Raw genomic sequence first — 20,746 nt, 5'->3', positions numbered from 1 at the left:
ATATTATTAAAGTCTGGAACAGTGTGTAGTCAATTTAGCTTTTATTAATTTGTTCAATCAGTTTTCCCAGGATTGGTATACTTCCATTCAACACGCACTGCGCTTGCACATGACAGAATAAGGAACTGTTTAATAAAACGTAATTTCTTCCGCCAGCAGGGGTCACTTGATTTCAGAGACTGGGACCGCTCAAAATCATGTCACATTGATTTTTTTGTTTATTTGTCTGGAATAAAAAAATGTTGGGATAGTTTTCAAAGTAAATAAATAACAAATGCAGAAAACCTAAGGAAGGTGAATTGTATGTAACATCTGTAACTTGATAGGCCACACTTTAGAAGAATGGAAATGTACTTTTAGTACATTAATGTACAGTATCACTCAAATACATTGTAAGTAATTTCCAATATCATACTATGTGCAGGCTCTATAAGGACCATCTGAATTAACAAAGTGTGAATGTACAGCACCTGTTCATAGCCATCCGTTTGGACCAGATAGGTACAACATTCTTTTAATAACAAAAACTGAAAATACCAATGAATTCACTTTAATATTTCAAATGAACATTGATAAATTATGAAGATAACTGGATTAGCGCTGATTTGACACATCTTGCTGTATTCTTCACAATCACTATGTGTCCTTGAACAACTCCTCCAGTCAGATTTGTAGTTAGATTAGGCTCCAACCGTAACAAAGTTGAAGACTGAAGTGGTTTCTGTGGGCGTTGGGCAGAGAGCAACCAAAAATTCTACATTTCCTGAATCAGTTACTATGGGCCAAAACGACTTCACTTCCTATTTTCTGTGGCCGTAGGCGCCGACTTCCTGCCCAGCTCCCTGGCCCTCTCAGTTGCAGTCTCCACAGCGGTCATGGTGGCGGCCCTCACACCCCCCTGCTCCATGGCATGAAGCCCGAAGATAGTGGTGCCTCCTGGTGTACACACCTCCGAACGCAGTTGGGCTGGATGCTTCCCTGAGTCCCTCAACAACTGGCCTGCCCCCTAGAACAGAGAAGAACATTACACATGAACAGAGATACAGAAGTACCTGTGCTAATATAATACAAATGAGGGCTGTTTTATGTAACCAAAAACTCACCAATACAGTCTGAGCAGCGATGCTATGGGCCAGAGCACTGGGCATGCCCATCTTCACCGCTCCCTCAGCCAGCGCCTCTGCAAACAGATACACCTGCAGGGCCAAGGACTCTCTGTTATAACCAGAACAACGTTACCCCTTCCAGTTTTGTCTTCTCCATCCCATCCCTCTCCCACTCTCCACTCCCTCCCTCCATCTCTCCTTTCTTCACCTCCATCCCTCTATCCAACTACTTCTCTGATAGAGTTCAGTGTGTCAAATCGGAGGGCCTGTTGTCCGGACCTCTGGCAGTCTCTATGGGGGTGCCACAGGGTTCAATTCTCGGGCCGACTCTCTTCTCTGTATACATCAATGATGTCGCTCTTGCTGCTGGTGATTCTCTGATCCACCTCTACGCAGACGACACCATTCTGTATACATCTGGCCCTTCTTTGGACACTGTGTTAACTAACCTCCAGATGAGCTTCAATGCCATACAACTCATCTTCCGTGGCCTCCAACTGCTCTTAAACGCAAGTAAAACTAAATACATGCTCTTCAACCGATCGCTGCCTGCAACTGCCCGCCCATCCAGCATCACTACTCTGGACGGTTCTGACTTAGAATATGTGGACAACTACAAATACCTAGGTGTCTGGCTAGACTGGAAATTCTCCTTCCAGACTCACATTAAGCATCTCCAACCCAAAATTAAATTTAGAATTGGCTTCCTATTTCGCAACAAAGCATCCTTCACTCATGCTGCCAAACATACCATCGTAAAACTGACCATCCTACCGATCCTCGACTTCGGCAATGTCATTTACAAAATAGCCTCCAACACTCAACTCAACAAATTGGATGCAGTCTATCACAGTGCCATCCATTTTGTCACCAAAGCCCAATATATTACCCACCACTGCGACCTGTACGCTCTCGTTGGCTGGCCCTTGCTTCATACTCGTCGCCAAACCCACTGGCTCCATGTCATCTACAAGTCTTTCCTAGGTAAAGCCCAGCCTCATCTTAGCTCACTGGTCACCATAGCAGCACCCACCTGTAGCACGCGCTCCAGCAGGTATATCTCACTGGTCACCCCAAAAGCCAATTCCTCCATTGGGCGCCTTTGCTTCCAGTTCTCTGCTGCCAATGATTGGAATGAACTGCAAAAATCACTGAAGCTGGAGACTCATATCTCCCTCACTAACTTTAAGCACCAGCTGGCAGAGCAGCTCACAGATCACTGCACCTGTACATAACCCATCTGTAAATAGTCCAGTCAACTACCTCATCCTCATACTGTATTTATTTATCTTGTTCCTTTGCACCCCAGTATCTCTACTTGCACATTCATCTTCCGCACATCTATCACTCCAGTGTTTAATTGGTATATTGTAATTACTTCGCCACCATGGCCTATTTATTGCCTTACCTCCCTTATCTTACCTCATTTGCACACACTGTATATAGACTTGTTCTACTGTATGTTTGTTTATTCCATGTGTAACTCTGTGTTGTTGTATGTGTCGAACTGCTTTGCTTTATCTTGGCCAGGTCACAGTTGTAAATGAGAACTTGTTCTCAACTAGCCTACCTGGTTAAATAAAGTAAAATAAAAAAAATCCCTACCTTCCCTCCATCCTTCTCTTTCCTCCTTGATCCATTTCACATTTACATTTCAGTAGACACTCTTATCCATAGCGACTTACAATGAGTGAAAATTCAATAGATTAGGCTCTTCAAACTCAACTCTGGACCTTGAAGCCAGTTCCACTGCACTTTTTCAATTGTTGCCCTCCAGTCAGGGACTGACTTAGACCTAGGACTAGAGGTCGACCGATTATGATTTTTCAACGCAGATATCGATACCGATTATTGGAGGACCAAAAGGCAGATACCGATTAATCGGACGATTTTTAAAATGTATTTGTAATAATGACAATTACAACAATACTGAATGAACACTTATTTTAACTTAATATAATACATCAATAAAATCAATTTAGCCTCAAATAAATCATGAAACATGTTCAATTTGGTTTAAATAATGCAAAAACAAAGTGTTGGAGAAGAAAGTAAAAGTGCAATATGTGCCATGTAAGAAAGCGAACTTTTAAGTTCATTGCTCAGAACATATGAAAGCTGGTGGTTCCTTTTAACATGAGTCTTCAATATTCCCAGGTAAGAAGTTTTAGGTTGTAGTTATTATAGGAATTATAGGACTATTTCTCTCTCTACGATTTGTATTTCATATACCTTTGACTAATGGATGTTCTTATAGGCACTTTAGTATTGCCAGTGTAACAGTATAGCTTCCGTCCCTCTCCTCGCTCCTACCTGGGCTCGAACCAGGAACACATCGACAACAGCCACCCTCGAAGCAGCGTTACCCATGCAGAGCAAAGGGAACCACTACTCCAAGTCTCAGAGCGAATGACATTTGAAACGCTATTAGCGCTCACCCCGCTAACTAGCTAGCCATTTCACATCGGTTACACCAGCCTAATCTCGGGAGTTGATAGGCTTGAAGTCATAAAGCATTGCGAAGAGCTGCTGGCAAAACGCACGAAAGTGCTGTTTGAATGAATGCTTACGAGCCTGTTGGTGCCTACCATCGCTCAGTCAGACTGCTCTATCAAATCATACTTAATTATAACATAATAACGCACAGAAATACGAGCCTTAGGTCATTAATATGGTTGAATCCGGAAACTATCATTTCGAAAACAAAACGTTTATTCTTTCAGTGAAATACGGAACCGTTCAGTATTTTATCTAACGGATGGCATCCCTAAGTCAAAATATTGCTGTTACATTGCACAACCTTCAATGTTATGTCATAATTGCGTAGAATTCTGGCAAATTAGTTCGCAATGAGCCAGGCGGCCCAAACTGTTGCATATACCCTGACTCTGCGTGCAATAAACGCAAGAGAAGTGACACAATTTCACCTGGTTAATATTGCCTGCTAACCTGGATTTCTTTTAGCAAAATATGCAGGTTTAAAAATATATACTTCTGTGTATTGATTTTAAGAAAGGCATTGATGTTTATGGTTAGGTACACGGAGCAACGACAGTACTTTTTCGCGGATGCGCACCGCATCGATTATATGCAACGCGGGACACGCTAGATAAACTAGTAATATCATCAACCATGTGTAGTTATAACTAGTGATTATGATTGATTGATTGATTGTTTTTATAAGATAAGTTTAATGCTAGCTAGCAACTTACCTTGGCTTCTTACTGCATTCGCGTAACAGGCAGGCTCCTCGTGAGGCAGGTGGTTAGAGCGTTGGACTAGTTAACCGTAAGGTTGCAAGATTGAATCCCTGAGCTGACAAGGTAAAAATCTGTCGTTCTGCCACTGAACAAGGCAGTTAACCCACCGTTCCTAGGCCGTCATTGAAAATAAGAATGTTCTTAACTGACTTGCCTAGTTAAATAAAGGTGTAAAAAAAAATATATATATATATATAGTTTTTTTAAATCGGCAAAATCGGCGTCCGTCCAAAATTACCGATTTCCGATTGTTATGAAAACTTGAAATCGGCACTAATTAATCGGCCATTCCGATTAATCGGTCGACCTCTACCTAGGACACCAAGTGTGTGCAATTATTTATCAGGTAGAACAGAAAACCAGCAGGCTCTGGAACTCGTAGGGTAAGAGTTGAATATCCTTGGTTAGGCCATCCCTCCTCCCACTCACAAAGGCCACCCCGCTGCCACTGAGCCCAGTGTGGATGTCTATCCAGGCCTCGGGCCCCTCCTCCACCAGGCCACAGTGTTGAAGCAGCGAGCAGAGCAGATCCCCATCCTCCTGCCGCGCCCGCGTCCCCCGCGATAACAATAGTGCCCCTTGCTGGACCAGACAGGGAAGGTTGGGCATCAGTCTCAAAACCACCGTGTCAAATGGCAGGAGCTGGAGGAGAGGGGGCAGGGAGATGAAAGAAGGAGGGCGAGAGGGGAGGTAGATGAGAGAAGGAGGGCGAGAGGGACAGCGGTGTTCGGATGGATGGAGGAGGAAGAAGAAGAGAAGAAAGAGGGCATGTGACAGAGACCAAAAGACAAATGTATACAATTATGGTCTTTTGCTTTATTGCTAAAAATGTTCTTGTCTTTTTCTTGTCTGCAAAGAAAATCGCCAGGAATGTCTATCAGATATCTGATCAACCAATCAAGCAACTCATGTTACTCAGGTTACTAAGCAATAGTTTAAAAACTCTCTCATCTGGACTCACCCCCTGAAGCGTTGCCAAGGTTACACCTGCTGCCACGGAGACGATGATGTGTTTCGGGGTGACGTGGTCTGTAATCTCACTGAGAATGGTTGTGACGAGGTGTGGTTTGACCGCCACGAACACCAAGTCACAGCTACTGACCAGCTCCGCATTGGAGTGGGTGACAGCCACCCCCAACTCCTGAAATAAAATGAAAACAGAGGTGAATGGTAACTCTGCGCACTGTGCATAACACACACACACACACACACACACACACACACACACACACACACACACACACACACACACACACACACACACACACACACACACACACACACACACACACACACGTAGAGCAATAGATTCATCAATGCAAATACAGTGATTGACATCAGCTGACGGGGGTGGAGAGAAAAGAAGTGTGTGTGGAAAAAAAGAGGAGATATGTGTACCTGAAAGCGACCAAAGTTCCTTGCGGAGGGTGCGCTCACTTTAACATTGGTGGGAGGGACATCTCCTGCAATTAAACATCCTGCAAGTTTTTGGGGGCAAGTAAAGAGTCACACACACACCAGGGTTGGGGTCAATTCGAATTGAAGGCAGTCAATTCGAATTGAAGGCAGTTAATTCAGGAAGTAAACTGAAATTCCAATTCAATATTTGAAAAAAGGGCATCTACTTTCAATGACTTCTCAATTAACTGAAAAGGAGAAGCTATTTATGTAAGAAGTTTTTACAGATTGGAATTTTATATTCAAATCACTTCCTGAATTGACCGACTTCAATTCTAATATACCCCAACCCTGACACACACACTAGATTACCTTGGCTATCCCATAGGCCATGTTACCCAGATGAAGACACACACACTATATTCTCCCTGTTGACCTACCAGACTGCAGGACTCCCTTGGCTATCCCGTAGGCCATGTTGCCTGCCCCGATGAAGCCGATTCTCAGGTTAGAGTCCATCTCAGGAGGCGTCTCTGGGTCTGTCTTGATCTGCATGGAGGGCAAAGATAAATCCCTAGTCATACCAATGAACCATAACAGGGGCATCAATGCTTATAATGACATGGTCGCTTGCGTCTCAAATGGCACACTATAAAGTGTACTACTTTAGATATGGGCTCATAGTGGGGCGGCAGGTAGCCTAGTGGTTAAAGTGTTGGGACAGTAAGGTTGCTTGTTTGAATGCCTGAGCCGGCAAAGTGGAAAAATCTGCCATTCTGCCCTTGAGCAAGGCAGTTAACCCCCACAACAAATGCTCCCCGGGTGCTGATGACGTCGATGAAGGCAGCTCCCGCACCTCTCTGATTCAGAGGGGTTGGGTTAAATGCGGAAGACACATTTCGGGTTAAATGCATTCAGTTGTGCAGCTGACTAGGTATCCCCCTTTCCCTTAGGGTTCGGGTCAAAAGTAGTGCACTGTATAGGGGATACAGTGCCAGGGCACAGACAAAATAATCATGGGCTTGACATCTGGGAAATGGTAAGATATCAAATTAGTCCATTGCCTACAATGACATCCACAGTAGAATGATCATGCAACGATTGAGCAGCAGTTGCTTCTTCTTCTGAATCTTCTGTCTCTTCGTCATGCACTATAAACTTATGCTTATTCCGAATACGAACAGGGCCGCTGTTAGTGCCATGCGAGCGGCTCCATGTTTCAGATTCATCCATGATTGATTGCATCGTGGTTGCATATTGTGGGAAACGGGTAAGTTTCACTGTTTGCTGGTTGTTATTCCAGCTATAATACGATGTCTTGAGAACTTTCCATCGGTGCCGTATCTGGTCAATTGATCTGTGATACCCGGCCTGTTTCATTCTCTTCTCTGCTACCTTGAACAACTTCAGGTTTCGAACCTTTCGACCGTCCAAGTGCTTCGCTATGTCCAGCTCCCTTAAAACTTTTAACATGTATTCAGTCTCCTCCGAGTCCCAGAAGTATTTTTTCATGGCAGCCATTTTTTACTCTGAGTTTTTTAGGCTGTGATATGTAGTGATCAAATTATAATATTGATCTGTCCGAATATTCCGAATGCATCTCGATCGGATGCTTTGCTGGTGTCGTCACTAGTTACCAAAGCCACAAAGTCATAAACCCCGCCTATTTCGAAAATGTATCTTCTTAAAATCTGATTTTAAACCTAACCCTAATCTTAAACACACTGCTAACCTTATGCCTAATCCTAACCTTAAATTAAGACCAAAAATTAAATTTTTGTTTAAATTAATATTAAAGATATAGGCTATTGACTTTGTGGCTCTGGTAACTAGTGGAAACACTTTACTGCCGGAACAATAACAAATTAACTTCCGGTTTTAGCCTTCATAATAAAAGCCCTCATATAGGCCATAAACCATTATTTTATTAAACGTTTCAATAACACGTTAAGAAAACTGATTTGATAAATACCTATTGGTCAATATGTTACGATATTGGTATAATAAGAAAAATTGAACAATGTTAACACAAAAAAAAATGTATATATTTTTAGACATCCCTCATTCAGACCTCTTGGTGTAAGAGCTAATCTCCTGACAAATGTATGGCCACATTAGAGATACATATTTCCCACAGATCACACAGACCCACAAAGAATGTGAAAACAACTCAAGCATTGATAAACTCCCATATCTGTTAGGCGAAATACCGCAGTGTGAAATCACAGCAGCAAGATTTGTGGCCACGAAAAAGGGAAACCAGAGAAGCACAAACCAATATTTATCTTCCCCTACTATTCGTGCTACAACTATTTCCACATTGTAAAAACATGTACATAGCTGATAATACAACTCTTGAAATGTCTAAAACATTTACGAGTGAAATATTTAAGCAATAAGTATTGTGGTATATGGCCAAAAAATATACCATGGCTAAGGGCTGTTCTTAGGCAATACGCAATTCAGGGCTCGAACCACCCAGTTAATAATTACTGTTAAACTATAATCGTTTTTTGTTGTTGTTGCTGATTTGTGTCTTCTCACTTTTGTTTGTTTATTTCACTCGCTTTGGCAACGTAAACACGTTTCCCATGCCAATAAAGCCCATTTGAATTCAATTGCTAACTAGGTGTTGGACTGACAGACACAGGGGCCGTGGTTTTGAGTCCCAGTCACTTCTGACAGTACTAACACAAATCGTCGGGCTCACACACGCGTGCTTTTACAACTAGAACCACAACCACATCAAGCTGATAGCTACTACAGCTCAACATTTTAACTAACTAGGTAGCTAGCTAGCCTATGATTCAAATTGACGTCACTTTATTTGAGATATATATGCATTATACAGTTGCCTAGTTATGGTTACCTTCAATCAAATCCAGGGATTTTGTAGAGGCTTTGAGCTCAGCTGACTCACGAGTTTTCCTGTCTGAGCACGTTGCTGCACATTATCTGATCTGTATATCCTCTCAACCTCAGTCCTATGTACCATAAAGGACACATATGATGGAAAGATCTACGAATCTGCCAAACTCAAAGGGACAATTGGCCAATCATCAAACAAGAAGTCAACCTGTTCCTGGTTGTGTATCTCGCGAGATCCAGAAAGACGCTGATCCGATTGGCTGTTTCATGTACCATTTAAAACAGATGAATGTGGATGTAAGAATTGAAAGGGTTCTCATTCAAATCAGCTGGGTTTGGCTCATCAGAATCAACGAAGGATTGTACCCGCGGAAATCCGACGAAAGAACAGAAGTACAAATACATTTTGAGGTAATTTAGCATAACTTTTGAATTTGGTAGTCTGTTATTACGATTTTGCTTTGCTTCAATGGTTGTTTTTAAGCAAATAGTTTATTCTCATTAACTTCTGACTTTTTAAAATGGAAAATAAAACATGCACACGGTAGTATCGCCTGTTTAGTTCAATGCAATGATTCCAAATAATATTTTACCCTTTGCAAGTCCGGCCACACCGCCTGTCATCTGTGCAGTGTAGGTTCAGAGAGGGCGTTGCATCTGACATTTACATTTGTTTGAGTCGAAGTCGGTCCATAATGAATTGAATAACATATGCCCCTCATAATAAAAAGCAGTGGGCTTTGATTCCCGGTTGTCTACGCTAGTTTCTCGCTAAAGCTCAGGCATTTTAATGGAGAGTTAATGCACGTCTCCAGCTGTTAGGCCAAGTCAACCAAGTCAATCAACCAAGCGTGTTTTACCCAACCACCATTGCTCAACTTGTCTGTCACTGACATTGCAAGTTTTAATGTACACATTCAAACTTCATGTGTACATATCCTCCCTGTGTAGCCTACTTTCTCCAGCACTCAGATGGCTCGGCCGATGATGGGCCTTATACTGCTGCTGGCCTCCCGGTGTGGTCCAGTGAGCGGTTTATTTGACTGGTTGAAGCAGACGCAGCCAGGGGCTCCAGCCCTCGCCCCTTCACTGGTCCCTGGACTACCTGAGGGAGATGCCCAACCGTTCGAGATGACGGTAGCCGATGAAAAGTTCCTAGCAGAGGCAAAAAATATGGAGCTCAGCCCGTTGGACAGCTGTCATTACCGGGTAATGTGATGGACAGTATTATTCTCTACACAACATTAATCAGGTCTTCTCGCTTAGATAACAGAATCTGTGTTTCAACCATTATGAATATGGTCTATGAACCCTTGGCTGAGCAGTAATGCATGATGATGCATCCTACTGTTATTCTTTCCCAAAGAAAGCTTGGGCTATATGTCCACCTAACAACTATTATTTACTTATTTCACCAGGCAGTGACACTGAAGCATAATGGCTTTATAGGCATGTTCATGGGCATCACAGCACCTCGGAGAAGATGCAGGGCAGATCCACTCATCAGTTTAATGCATGTCTTTAAAACAAACTGACTTCATATTGATCATCTCCTATCATCAGCCAGTAGAAAGTCTGTCCCTCTCCCTCCAGGTGGTTGCCCAGCTGAAGTCGACTTGCGCTAGCCTATCAGAGGAGCAGCTGGCCAAACTGGGCGTTGTCCTGTTCAACTGCCAGGCAGAGGTGGAGGGGCGTAGGACGTACCCCTGCACTGAGGACATGGTACGCTCTGAGATGTATAATTTGTTCCAGCTAAGAGATATCTAGAAACTATTTTTTTTTTTTTATCAAATGTTTTGGGAGGCAAGTTGTTTGAATATTAGAATGTTAATACAGTTCTGTCCTAATCACTGATGTTAGAGGACTTGATGGGTTGAAGGCAGAATTGTTAGTGAGTGACATATTTTCATATTGGAAGGCTCTGTCCTCTTCCCCAGTCTGAATCTGGGTCATTTGCATTAGGGCATACTGCAGCAAATAGTTTTTAAATTATTTGTAACGGGAAAAACAGTTTATTGGAGAACTTCAGGTAGTGCCTCCCGCTTCACTTGGTTCTGTTTCATTTTGTACCTGAGCTCGACCCAGTTTGCATGCACAGCACTGAAGCTGATTTCAGTGTCTCTACAGTATGTTCACCCTCTTCTCCTGCCAGTCCCTAAAGCAGTGCACAGCAGACATGGACTCGGACACGTGGAATGCTTACCACATAGTCAGCAACCGGGCACGCTCAGTGTGTTACGCCACCCGTCAGCAGCACTTCCGCCGCAGGGCCGAGCTCACCGTCAACGCGCTGATCTCTACAGCAACAAGCCAACTGGACGCCATGAAGGACCTGAAGGTAAGTTGTCTTTTTGTCTCTCCCTTGTTCTGTCCCCCCCTTCTCGCTCTCACTCTTTCCCCCCTTCTATTTCAAAGGGAGAGGTGTGTTTTTCTTTCTGTTTTCTGTCATAATATGTGGACTTGAATGGCTCTGCTGTGTTATACAACAGGAGGGTCAGCTGGAGCTGAAGGATCTGACTTCGGCCTCCCTGGAGAGGCTGCTGGAGGGTCACAGTGCCCTGGTGGCCCAGCAGGGGGCACTGTGGGAGGGCCAGGAGCAGCTGGAGACCTCGCTCTCGTCTAACCTGGAGCGTCTGGGCCAGGAGAAGGCCCTCATTGCCTCAGGACAGGAACTGGTGGCCCAGCTCATCCAGGGAATCACACACAGGATGGGTAAGAGGAGATGCATGCACAAATACACACACTGTTTATTCTCTATTTCACAGCCTTAATCCACGATAATACCAAATATTTTTTATAACTAAACCAAGATAGACCACAGCCTGTCGTTTCCAGTGGAAACAAATGAGTCATAGTGGGCAGAACAAGCAGGTGAGCAGAGCCAAGCACGAGCTAGCGAGATCCTATTAGCGCATTCTAGCATGCATCTGCATATTTCCGTTAGGGAATGCCTACTCTGAAGTGCGTGTGTGCAATAACTAAATTTGTCTTTGCCCTCCTAAACAAGGTGATTTTAAAAGAAATAACTTTTGCAAAGGGTAAAGTCTACAAACCTTAGTCCACTCTGTTCATAACAGATTGTAGGTTTGCAAACGGAACTGTATTGAGAATGTTTAATCTATGAGAAAATGTGCAGAATGTCGGCCAAAATCCAGCTCGTTCCATCTTCTCCCGCTGCTAGCAAGCACTCACTACCATATTTGGTAGTGAGTGGAAAAGCCAAGCGGGTGCTTCATTTATACATCCAGTGAAATATCTGTCTCATTGTTCTATCTGTGATGATAACACTCTTGTTCACTCCTAGCACTTTCTCTCTCACATGCTCTTATGTGACGTTGCTCTCTTTCTCAACACTGTTTGGTCTGTTTTTGCTCTGTGCGCTCACTGACTCCTTACAAAAATGCTTGTGAGATCATGTTCACTTCATGTCCCCTATCTCCCTTCTAGAGAATGTTAGTGAGCAGCTAAAGGATCAAGGGTCAGAGGTGCAGGAGGGACACAAGGCCATTCTGAATGACCTTGCTGAGGTCAGTGGGCGCGCAAAGGACATCTATAGCAAAATAGGTAAGATGTGCATGCAAAAGCAATGTGTATGTTCATCACACTAACTTGTAATTTGGGATAAATCTACTGATTCTAGATAAATGCAATGAATGATCTGTATTTGTTTGCAAATGCTACTTATTAATTTAATTACATGTGTTTGACAGCTTGAGATGCATCGCAAGATACATTATCTAAGTTTTGAGGTCTTTGGGACAATTTTATTATTTTGTTAAATACTTTAAACTGCATTCTAATGTTGACTGCTTAAAGAAAACATCAAGCGAAGTGCTTTATGCATGCTCTGTTTTTGGGTCTCGGGGGCTGCCTGAGTGGAAATTTGAAATGGAAGTTATGGAACTCCCTCACGTGGTTCCTTTTATGGGGAAAAGTCCTCAATGAAACTGACATTAGGCTAAATGTGGAGAATTATACATTTGCCTCTGTTGGCCATCAAGCAGTCTATTAATGTATATGCCATTGTAGGCTGCCATTTGATACAATAATTATGTTGAAATGACTATCAGTGGAGTCATTGCAAATAAATTTGTGCCACTTGTGTAGCCTATCTGGAGCTGGCAAACAATTTAATAAATAGCCTAAAACTTCAGTTTATTGTTGTAGCCTTGTGGTGTTTTGAACTTATTAGATTGACAGGTACAGGTAAAATAAACACTGGCTGTTGTTGACATTCATATACGTATTATTCATTTTTAATTCAGTGACTGTAATAATGACCATTCCAGCAGGGTATTGGGGAACACAAGCACTTCTTATTGTGAAATCGCCTTGCTATTCATGTTGAATAAATTAGTCTGGTCATTTGAACTAGGCATTCTGCTAAATCATTCAGTTTACATCTTGTCTAGGCTACTGTAGACTATGAAATGAGACATAGGCCTATCGGGCTATAGGCTCCATGTCTTTATCTAAGCAAACTATGACAATGTAATTGCAGTCAAAAAAACAAATTTTTGTCTGTAGCCTATGTCTATTGAAATGACAAGTCAATCTCGCAAATGGGACACTTATAACGGATTGTAGTCTTAACATCTGGCACATAATAATGGCACAATTGCCAGATAATAGCCTAATATGAGTAAAAAAAAAAATATATGTTCATCCAAGTGTTTCTTGCGCAAAGATTTCGAGATCCTCTATCCAACTTGCATCACTCACTCTCCTCTCATATTTATCTATAGTTTATTTACAACTATTAACCTGGTTCGAGCCCTGAATGCTGGTTGTCAGAAAGCCGTGGTATATCAGACCAAATACCACGGGTATGACAAAACATTACTTTATACCGTTCTAATTACGTTGGTAACCAGTTTTATAATAGCAATAAGGCACCCCGGGGGTTTATGATATATGGCCAATGTACCACGGCTAACGGCTGTATCCAGGCACATTGCATTTAACATTGGCCATATACCGTGCCTTATTGCTTAATCATAGCAAATGAGTTAAATCAACATCCATTGATAGAAGAATCTTTTGAGTTTAAGTGAATTATTTTCTCTTGCCACATTCAAATTCCTTTGTCATAGTTTGCTATTATTATTTTGAGGAAACCCGAATTTAGCTTTTAACGTCGTTACTATGATATTCCTTCATTTGCTTGATAATGTTATGGAAAAAGGGTTTATTGTATAGATATGGCAAGTCAATTGCTGTAAATTATAAAGTAACGCCTTTTGGACAGGATTTGAGTGGTTGTTGGGCTATACATTTTAGCTTGGCCTGGCAACCCTGGATCCCATAGATTATATTAGTATTCTATTTGTGATCCACTGTTCGGTGTGGGAGTCTTGTGCTTCTTGATTTTTCTCCATGCACTGCTAGTCTGATTTTGATTGAATGGTGCTTCTTCCAACTTTCAAGTCACCTGCTCGATGCGGTGAAATCAGGGTGTCCAAGTTCCTGGGCTAGTTGAGTGGCCATCTCCCTGAGCAGTGGAACACTCACCGGTACCCCTGGATTCTTGGTTTGGTTGTACCACGGTAGCAGAGCCGCTTCCACATCCCCTGCTTTCTCTATTCTCATTGAGGTCAAGATGGAGAATGTGACTGAATATTTACTGCACTTAACCTAAATTGCCATTTTCTGTAGTCGCATAAATAATGTTTCTGGCGAGTGGCAACAGGAGCTGTCAAATTGTACTTTTGGTTTCAGGGTCTGCATTCAAAATACCAAGAAACGCTGTTGAAGTTATTTATGCAGGTTTAAATGACATGATACACTATTTGACAATTTAATTGTTTATATTATAGCTAATTTGACATTGTTTATCATTGATGTAGTAAAATTCTGATATTTTTAATTGTATGGATCTGATAATTTGTTTTTCTCCTTGTCTCCATGGGAATGTAATCTCAGACCACAGTATGTCTGGGTTCCTGCAGTATCAGAAACTGACAGCTCAGTACTACATGGATCTCATGGGAAAACTGGAACGCATGAATGGAACCCTGGGAACCATGCTGTGTTACCTTGACAACATGCAGCGTTGTCTAGAAGAGAGGCTTCATAATATCCAGGGTTACCTGGGCTGGGCAGGTAGTGTGTGTGTAATATATATATATGACTCCTTTTTTAGAATCAGACCAGGTACACAACTTTAGACCACCAGATGCATTTTTATTGCTAAGGTCAACAGATATCATCTTTTGCAGTGAGAAGGAACATTTAATCTTAGTTCCTTCGTCAGTTACACACATTTTTCAGTAAATTTCCCTCCCTGTGTTCCTGTCCAACAGGTCTAAGCCTGGCTGCGGTGTGGACGTGTGTGGTGCATGCTGGGTACTTCCTGCTGTGTGCGGTGGTACTGACGTTCCTGCGCTGTCCGTCCTTCTCCCGAGCCATGCTGCTCTTCACGGTCCCGCTCAACGCTGTGGCTGAGGTCAACCAACAGCCTGCCCTGGACCTGCCCAGTCTCAGCATGCTGCTGCTCACACTGTCACTCGGTACGGGCAGGGTTTTGTGTGTGTGTTGCTGCCCCTCTCACTGGAAACCACAAATGGGTGTGTTTTCTCACCCTGTCACTCATGACTGACTGGGATATTAATAATTAGCCCTCTTATGGGTGATGTGGACTATTGTGATGTCATTACCCTCTCCTCAGGCTACTGGTTGGTGACGCAGGTGTTGTGGGCGTGTTCTCAGATGAGAGGAAAGAAGATCCCCAATCAGAAGACCCTGGAACCAGAAAGCCACCACTACCCCCACTCCTGCGGCCCATCCTCCTCCACCCCCCAGAGGTGAGTGACAGTAGGGTAGCTCCAGAATTGAATTACATTTGACTTCAGATTTGCTAATAAAACATGCATCACAAGATGTGCATTTACCAGAGGAAAGCGTAAATGAAAGTACTTATTTTCTAAGTGGCCCTCGACAGTAAAGGGTGGGTACTGCTAATTATGTGAACTGACTAAGTTTGATATAATGTAGCTGATACTTCTCTCTCTCTCCTCCATACACTCAGAGATGAGCTAGATGGTCTCATGGAGCCAGGAGACCTGCTGGACCAGGACAGCTTCATGACTGGTGTGTAACACACACTACAAATGGACCATGTTCTCTTCAGAATTCCTCTCAAAATGAATGGAAAACACTTTACTCTTGGCTCTGTTATTTTTCTAATCATTTCCAGGTGACCCCTGCATAGCAGCATTTTCTTCTTCCCATGCCCACTACATGGCTGAGGCCAGGTTTGTGCCTGTTATGGGCTCAATTAACCACTCTACTCCCAGGTTCAAGTGTCGGCCTAGTCTCTCTGCGGTGAGCATGAATATAGCAGATGAATGTCCTTAAGGGAGATGGAGGGTATTAGTGTCATACTCTGATGGACCTAGTTAGTTATAAACCAGTAGGTTTATGTAGATTACTTACTAAATGTAATTAGGTTACTAGTTACTTGGCCAACAATCTAATCACTAACATTTGTATTACTCATTGATTACTTTCAGTTACTTTTAGGTGACTTTCCCCATAAGAGGCACAGGTTAGTAGCGGGCACAGCAACAGTCATAGAATTTTTTTTTTTAACCTAACCTGGTTAGGTATATACGTGTGGTTAGGGTTAGCTACACATCAGTGGCGGTCAGTGCCATTTAAAATAAATAAAAATTCCCCCCATGAGCATGGCCTTATTTCTATTACAGCATATTGGTTGACTTTCTTTCACCCAGTTCAATGTAACATCGGTAGGTTTAGGCTAGTACATGATACTCACATTTTCCCTATACCCATCATGAGGTTGTTACAACCTAGCCTATGAATGACATTTTACAATGTAGGTGCACACAGGTTGAGATACATTTGCGGTAACATCATACTCCGCATGGCTAATAGAACTAGAGCGTTAGTAAACCCACTACAATCATGCAGTAACGTTAGTGTACAGTCAGTAAGCAGTTACACCGGTGGGCCCCGGTGGCAATAAATTAGTCAAACCAAAAGCTTACCTTGACTTGGAAGAGTTCCAGTGTTGGAAAGTCATAGCCAGCTAGCTAACATAACATCCTTCTGTTTGAGCAGGGTGTTTCAGTAGGATAAACTAGCTATCTGCATTTACTAGCTAAGTAAGTGAAAAAGACACTTGCTGCTTCATTTTGGTAGAAATTAATTTGTTAAACTGTTCTACTGTCTTTCTCTCTTTGTCAACTACTCATCACATTTTTATGCTCTGCAGTGCTAGCTAGCTGTAGCTTATGCTTTCAGTACTTGATACATTTTTGGATCCTTTGATTGGGTGGCCAACATGTTAGTTCATGGTGCAAGAACTCTGATAGGTTGGAGGATGTCCTACGGAAGTTGTCATAATTACTGTGTACGTCTATGGAAGGGGTGAGAACCATGAGCCTCCTAGGTTTTGTATTGAAGTCAATGTACCCAGAGGAGGACAGAAGCTAGCTGTCCTCTGGCTACACCATGGTGCTACCCTAGAGGGCTGTTGAGGCTACTGTAGACCTTTTCAAAATAGTGTTTTAATAAATTATTTGGTGATATGATTTATATTTAGTATAATCTAAAAAGGATCACTTTATTTTTTTGTATATTTATGAAATTCACTGAAGATGGTCGTCTGAGGAGCCTCCGCTGCTACACATACAGATTATTATTGGCTCTGTCATCACTGACATACTGTTTTTAGATTGGTAGTCTATTCTTGACATTTTGTGTTCTGATTGGCAGGCTGTCCTAGGTCTGCCCCAAAGGAACCTGGGAGTAATGATGGATGCAGTGAGCAAATCACGGAGCGCCAGCCCCAACCAATCCCTGGCCAGCAACAGGTTAGCGTTCTAACCAACCTGATACGTTTAGCAGGTTCAAGCATCAACTCTGTATGCAATGTTTGACCTTTATACAGTGTGTGCCTTAGTAAAAACCAACAATGATACGCCGTGTGGCATTTTTGCTATGCCATACCTGTACTGTATGTGTATAGCTAGGTGCGTGTGCTCATAGTTTTTATAGGTGTGAGAAGTTGACCTTTTGTGTCAATTATACTGCCTGGCTTATCTTGCTACAACTAAAGATGATTGTGTCATATCAGATCACATTATGCCACACCTATGTGATGTGTTTAGCGGGACCAGGGATTACTTGTGTGCATTGTGAGAATTACGTTCACTGCCTGATTTATTTTAGTACAACCAATGACATATAAAATGACTTTGCCACACCTCATACAATGTTTATAGAGGAAGAAATGATTACTACTGTGGCGTTAGTCTTGTACAGCCAGTAGATGGGTTTGATCAGAGGTATTTGATACAAGTTGGACTAGTTCTGTATGTCAATCAACTCCATAGTTCTCACCATTGTGACCAGGACAGATGGTGTGTTTTCAGACTACATTGCAGTTGGGCTGTGCAGAATCCCTGATCTACAAATCACCTTGTATCTTAAATAACTATTAATTATGTGACCAGGATGAGTTCTGCACCTCGCCTTGCTCAAACTGATCCCCCTCAAAAGTGTAGATTTATTTTCCTCCCTTCCCCCTCTCTCTCCTCTTGTCCCCTGGCAGCTCTGTGTCTGGTCGTCAGCTGTGTAATGGCACTACCAGGATGGGACATCAATGTAAGAAGAGGGCGGTGCTGGGACAGGAGTACTGCCATGTCCATGAGGGTGGCTATACCTCCTACAACTGCCTCTGAACAACACCCTGGCTCTGTTCCAAATGGTACCCTATTCCCAATATAGTGCACTACTTTTGACCAGGGCTATAGGGCTCTTCTCAAAAGTAGAGCATTATGTAGGGAATAGCCGGCCATTTGAATGCACACCCTGCTTCCCCCCTTTCTGCTACCCCCACCCCTTCCTACATCCACCAGGGGCAAGTTCAGTAGGAGAAAACGTTTTGAAATGAGAAATCGTACCAGTAAGAACAGATTTTTGTTGCAAAACGTTTTGCTAGTGTACCCAACTGAACACCCTCCCAGAATGACCAGGAAGTAATTGGGCTATTCTCCTATTCTTTTCACATTTGTTTAATCATGCGGTTACCATGGTTTCTCTTATCATCAGGGTATCTCTGTAGTGTTCTAAGCAATGACCAGTTGTCATGTGTGGTAAAAAAAATGGTTTATGTCTGTGGATGAAAGTGCGTGCCTGTGATATCCTGTAGTAGGATACTCCCTGGCTGTAAATGTGAAAGTAATGTGATAAAGCTGATGTTACTGAATTCTACAAGGGTTTATGCAGGCAGGATTGTTTGCTTTTTATCATGATTTACATGTGTGTACATGATACTGACCATTTTATTTAAAAAAATAAAAAAATAAGTGTAGATTTGTCATTTGCATCCGTGTTATGTAGAGGACAAAGGAGGCGAATTATAACTTTCACTTAAGATTAATTTTCCTTGTCATGTATTGATGTCATTGAGAGACTAAGTGAAATTTCACGTAAATGGAAGTTAAGATTCGCCCATAAAGCACTAAATTGCACTCATAAATTACTCCGACTTGACTAACGGTTGGGAATATTATTTGTGTTTTTCTGATCTTAAATGTTTTTTTTTAAAGCTGCCTGTCAAAGGCAAATGTTTTTGTATGAAGGCCATATCTATTGTTGGGATTTTTTAAAATTAATAATAAAATATCAGTAATGCAAAGTTTGTAAACATTTCTGTGTGAAGGGCATATTTCAAATCAAAGTTAATTGGTCGCGCACACCGATACGCAGGTGCAGCGAAATGCTTATGTTACTAGCTCCAACAGTGAAGTAGAATGTCTCTAAAATAACGACAGATCAAGTCCAATTTAACAATCTGTTATATACGATTTTTATAAATAATGACTAAATGATGTATACATTTAACGTAGAACTAAAACTACCCTGTGATTGTATGAAATGTATTAGAATCATACATCTATAAATCTGTGTGTAGTTTTAGTCAGAATTAGGACAATGACTTTTTGTTCCTTTTAGTATGTAAGCAGGGTGCAAGTGTGAGACAATGTATGAGATAAGAGGAGCTATCGACAGACAAGCTCTACTACTGTGTTCCTTTCAGGACTCTGTCCCCACCCAGGGAGGGGAGAGACCTTGGGCTTGTAGTAGATTGTATAACAGGTGGCAGACAATGTATGAGAAGACTTGTGAACTATATTGTCATTGTTTCTGAGAGGGACATTTATGACAATGTGAGGTATAAAGACCAATGTACAGGAAATGATAGGGAGAACGTTCCCGTAAATAAACATTTGACTATTGTAGACTGGGCGTCTGTTTTTATCAGTATCCTACAAATCCTGATATAGCAGACTGAGTAATTGAATTGGTTAAAGAACATGAACATAATTCTCCTAACACAATCCTGAGTAGATATATTTGAGTGAGCATGTCAGAATCCAGAATGTATTTTCCATTTATTCCGTTATAGGCATCTAGATGAAGTATGGAAATAAAATGGGGACAATGGCAACTATGTAAAATTAGTACATTTTTTGTCTAAATGGAAATAAAGCGAAGAGGACAATTCAATGATCAGGAGAATAGGGGGTCATTTCCTGGACACAGGTTAATCCTAATCCTGGACTAAAAAGCACTTTCAATGAAGATTCTATGAGTGCTTTTTAGATTAAGCATAGCCCTGAACTGTCTGGGAGACCAGCCCTAGAATCCATTGTTAGATGTTCTACACCAGCAAAGGAATGCGTGTTAGCCTGTGTACTAGTCTGTGTGAACATTCTATTCCTTGCACTCCTATACCCTGAGTGTCATATGCCAAACATTTGGCATGACATGGAGTGGACTGATGGCACAAACAGATCTAGTTCCAGGCTAAATATGAGTTGTTGCTCTTTATCTATCAAAAGAGTTGCTGGGCCAGGTAGACTGGCTTGTCAACTAAGTTAGTTCCTATGAGAACACCTAGTGGAACAAGCCTGATCCCCGTGTTCACCTTTTATTTTTTCCCAAGTGAAATAGAAGAGTGAATGTAGCGTTCAGGCTGGATCCACCAGACTACCTTAAGCTGTGTGTTAGTCACAATATACTGTGGGCTCTCAATGCATTGTTAGATGATACATATTTATCAGAAGTGTATATTAATTGTAA

At 42.1% G+C, this 20,746-nt stretch overlaps 2 protein-coding genes across 7 annotated transcripts; one reads left to right on the top strand and one right to left on the bottom strand.

The window, feature by feature from the left end:
• Window positions 1-24: 24 nt before the first annotated feature.
• pycr3 (pyrroline-5-carboxylate reductase 3) lies at window positions 25-8,775 on the bottom strand. 5 transcript variants are annotated; one of them, XM_071346059.1, is made up of 7 exons: window positions 8,634-8,775; window positions 6,205-6,313; window positions 5,765-5,829; window positions 5,328-5,507; window positions 4,796-5,008; window positions 1,104-1,196; window positions 25-1,006 (listed from the first exon to the last, which is right to left on the bottom strand). In XM_071346059.1, the coding sequence occupies exons 2-7, from the start codon at window positions 6,281-6,283 to the stop codon at window positions 794-796; spliced, it is 843 nt and encodes a 280-aa protein (XP_071202160.1). In that variant the 5' UTR covers window positions 6,284-6,313; window positions 8,634-8,775; the 3' UTR covers window positions 25-793. The 5 variants fall into 5 exon arrangements, with proteins under 5 accessions (XP_071202160.1, XP_071202159.1, XP_071202156.1 ...); XM_071346058.1 differs by having other exon boundaries at window positions 5,765-5,844; window positions 8,634-8,763; XM_071346055.1 differs by lacking the exon at window positions 8,634-8,775 and adding an exon at window positions 6,833-7,396 and having other exon boundaries at window positions 5,765-5,844.
• Window positions 8,681-19,298, top strand: bmb (brambleberry). 2 transcript variants are annotated; one of them, XM_071346053.1, is made up of 13 exons: window positions 8,681-9,043; window positions 9,584-9,841; window positions 10,226-10,354; window positions 10,785-10,970; window positions 11,122-11,344; window positions 12,080-12,196; window positions 14,555-14,734; window positions 14,935-15,198; window positions 15,300-15,435; window positions 15,660-15,721; window positions 15,828-15,955; window positions 17,372-17,469; window positions 18,210-19,298. In XM_071346053.1, exons 1-13 carry the CDS (start codon window positions 8,771-8,773, stop codon window positions 18,337-18,339), a joined length of 2,184 nt encoding a protein of 727 aa, XP_071202154.1. In that variant the 5' UTR covers window positions 8,681-8,770; the 3' UTR covers window positions 18,340-19,298. The 2 variants fall into 2 exon arrangements, with proteins under 2 accessions (XP_071202154.1, XP_071202155.1); XM_071346054.1 differs by having other exon boundaries at window positions 8,683-9,043; window positions 14,935-15,141.
• The last annotated feature ends 1,448 nt before the right edge of the window (window positions 19,299-20,746 follow it).

Source organism: Salvelinus alpinus, chromosome 16 (genome assembly GCF_045679555.1).
Source record: "Salvelinus alpinus chromosome 16, SLU_Salpinus.1, whole genome shotgun sequence".
Taxonomy (NCBI): Eukaryota; Metazoa; Chordata; class Actinopteri; order Salmoniformes; family Salmonidae; genus Salvelinus; species Salvelinus alpinus.
This window is presented reverse-complemented; position numbering and strand designations above follow the sequence as displayed.

Coding starts and splice junctions, on each gene's coding strand:
- pycr3 (XM_071346055.1), bottom strand. CDS start 7,285: ATGGCTGCCATGAAAAAATACTTCTGGGACTCGGAGGAGACTGAATAC. Junction 5,845..6,204: donor CAAGGGAGTCCTGCAGTCTG/GTAGGTCAACAG, acceptor AAAAACTTGCAG/GATGTTTAATTGCAGGAGAT. Junction 1,007..1,103: donor TCGCTGCTCAGACTGTATTG/GTGAGTTTTTGG, acceptor TCTCTGTTCTAG/GGGGCAGGCCAGTTGTTGAG.
- bmb (XM_071346053.1), top strand. CDS start 8,771: ATGATGGAAAGATCTACGAATCTGCCAAACTCAAAGGGACAATTGGCC. Junction 9,842..10,225: donor TGGACAGCTGTCATTACCGG/GTAATGTGATGG, acceptor CTCTCCCTCCAG/GTGGTTGCCCAGCTGAAGTC. Junction 10,971..11,121: donor ACGCCATGAAGGACCTGAAG/GTAAGTTGTCTT, acceptor GTTATACAACAG/GAGGGTCAGCTGGAGCTGAA.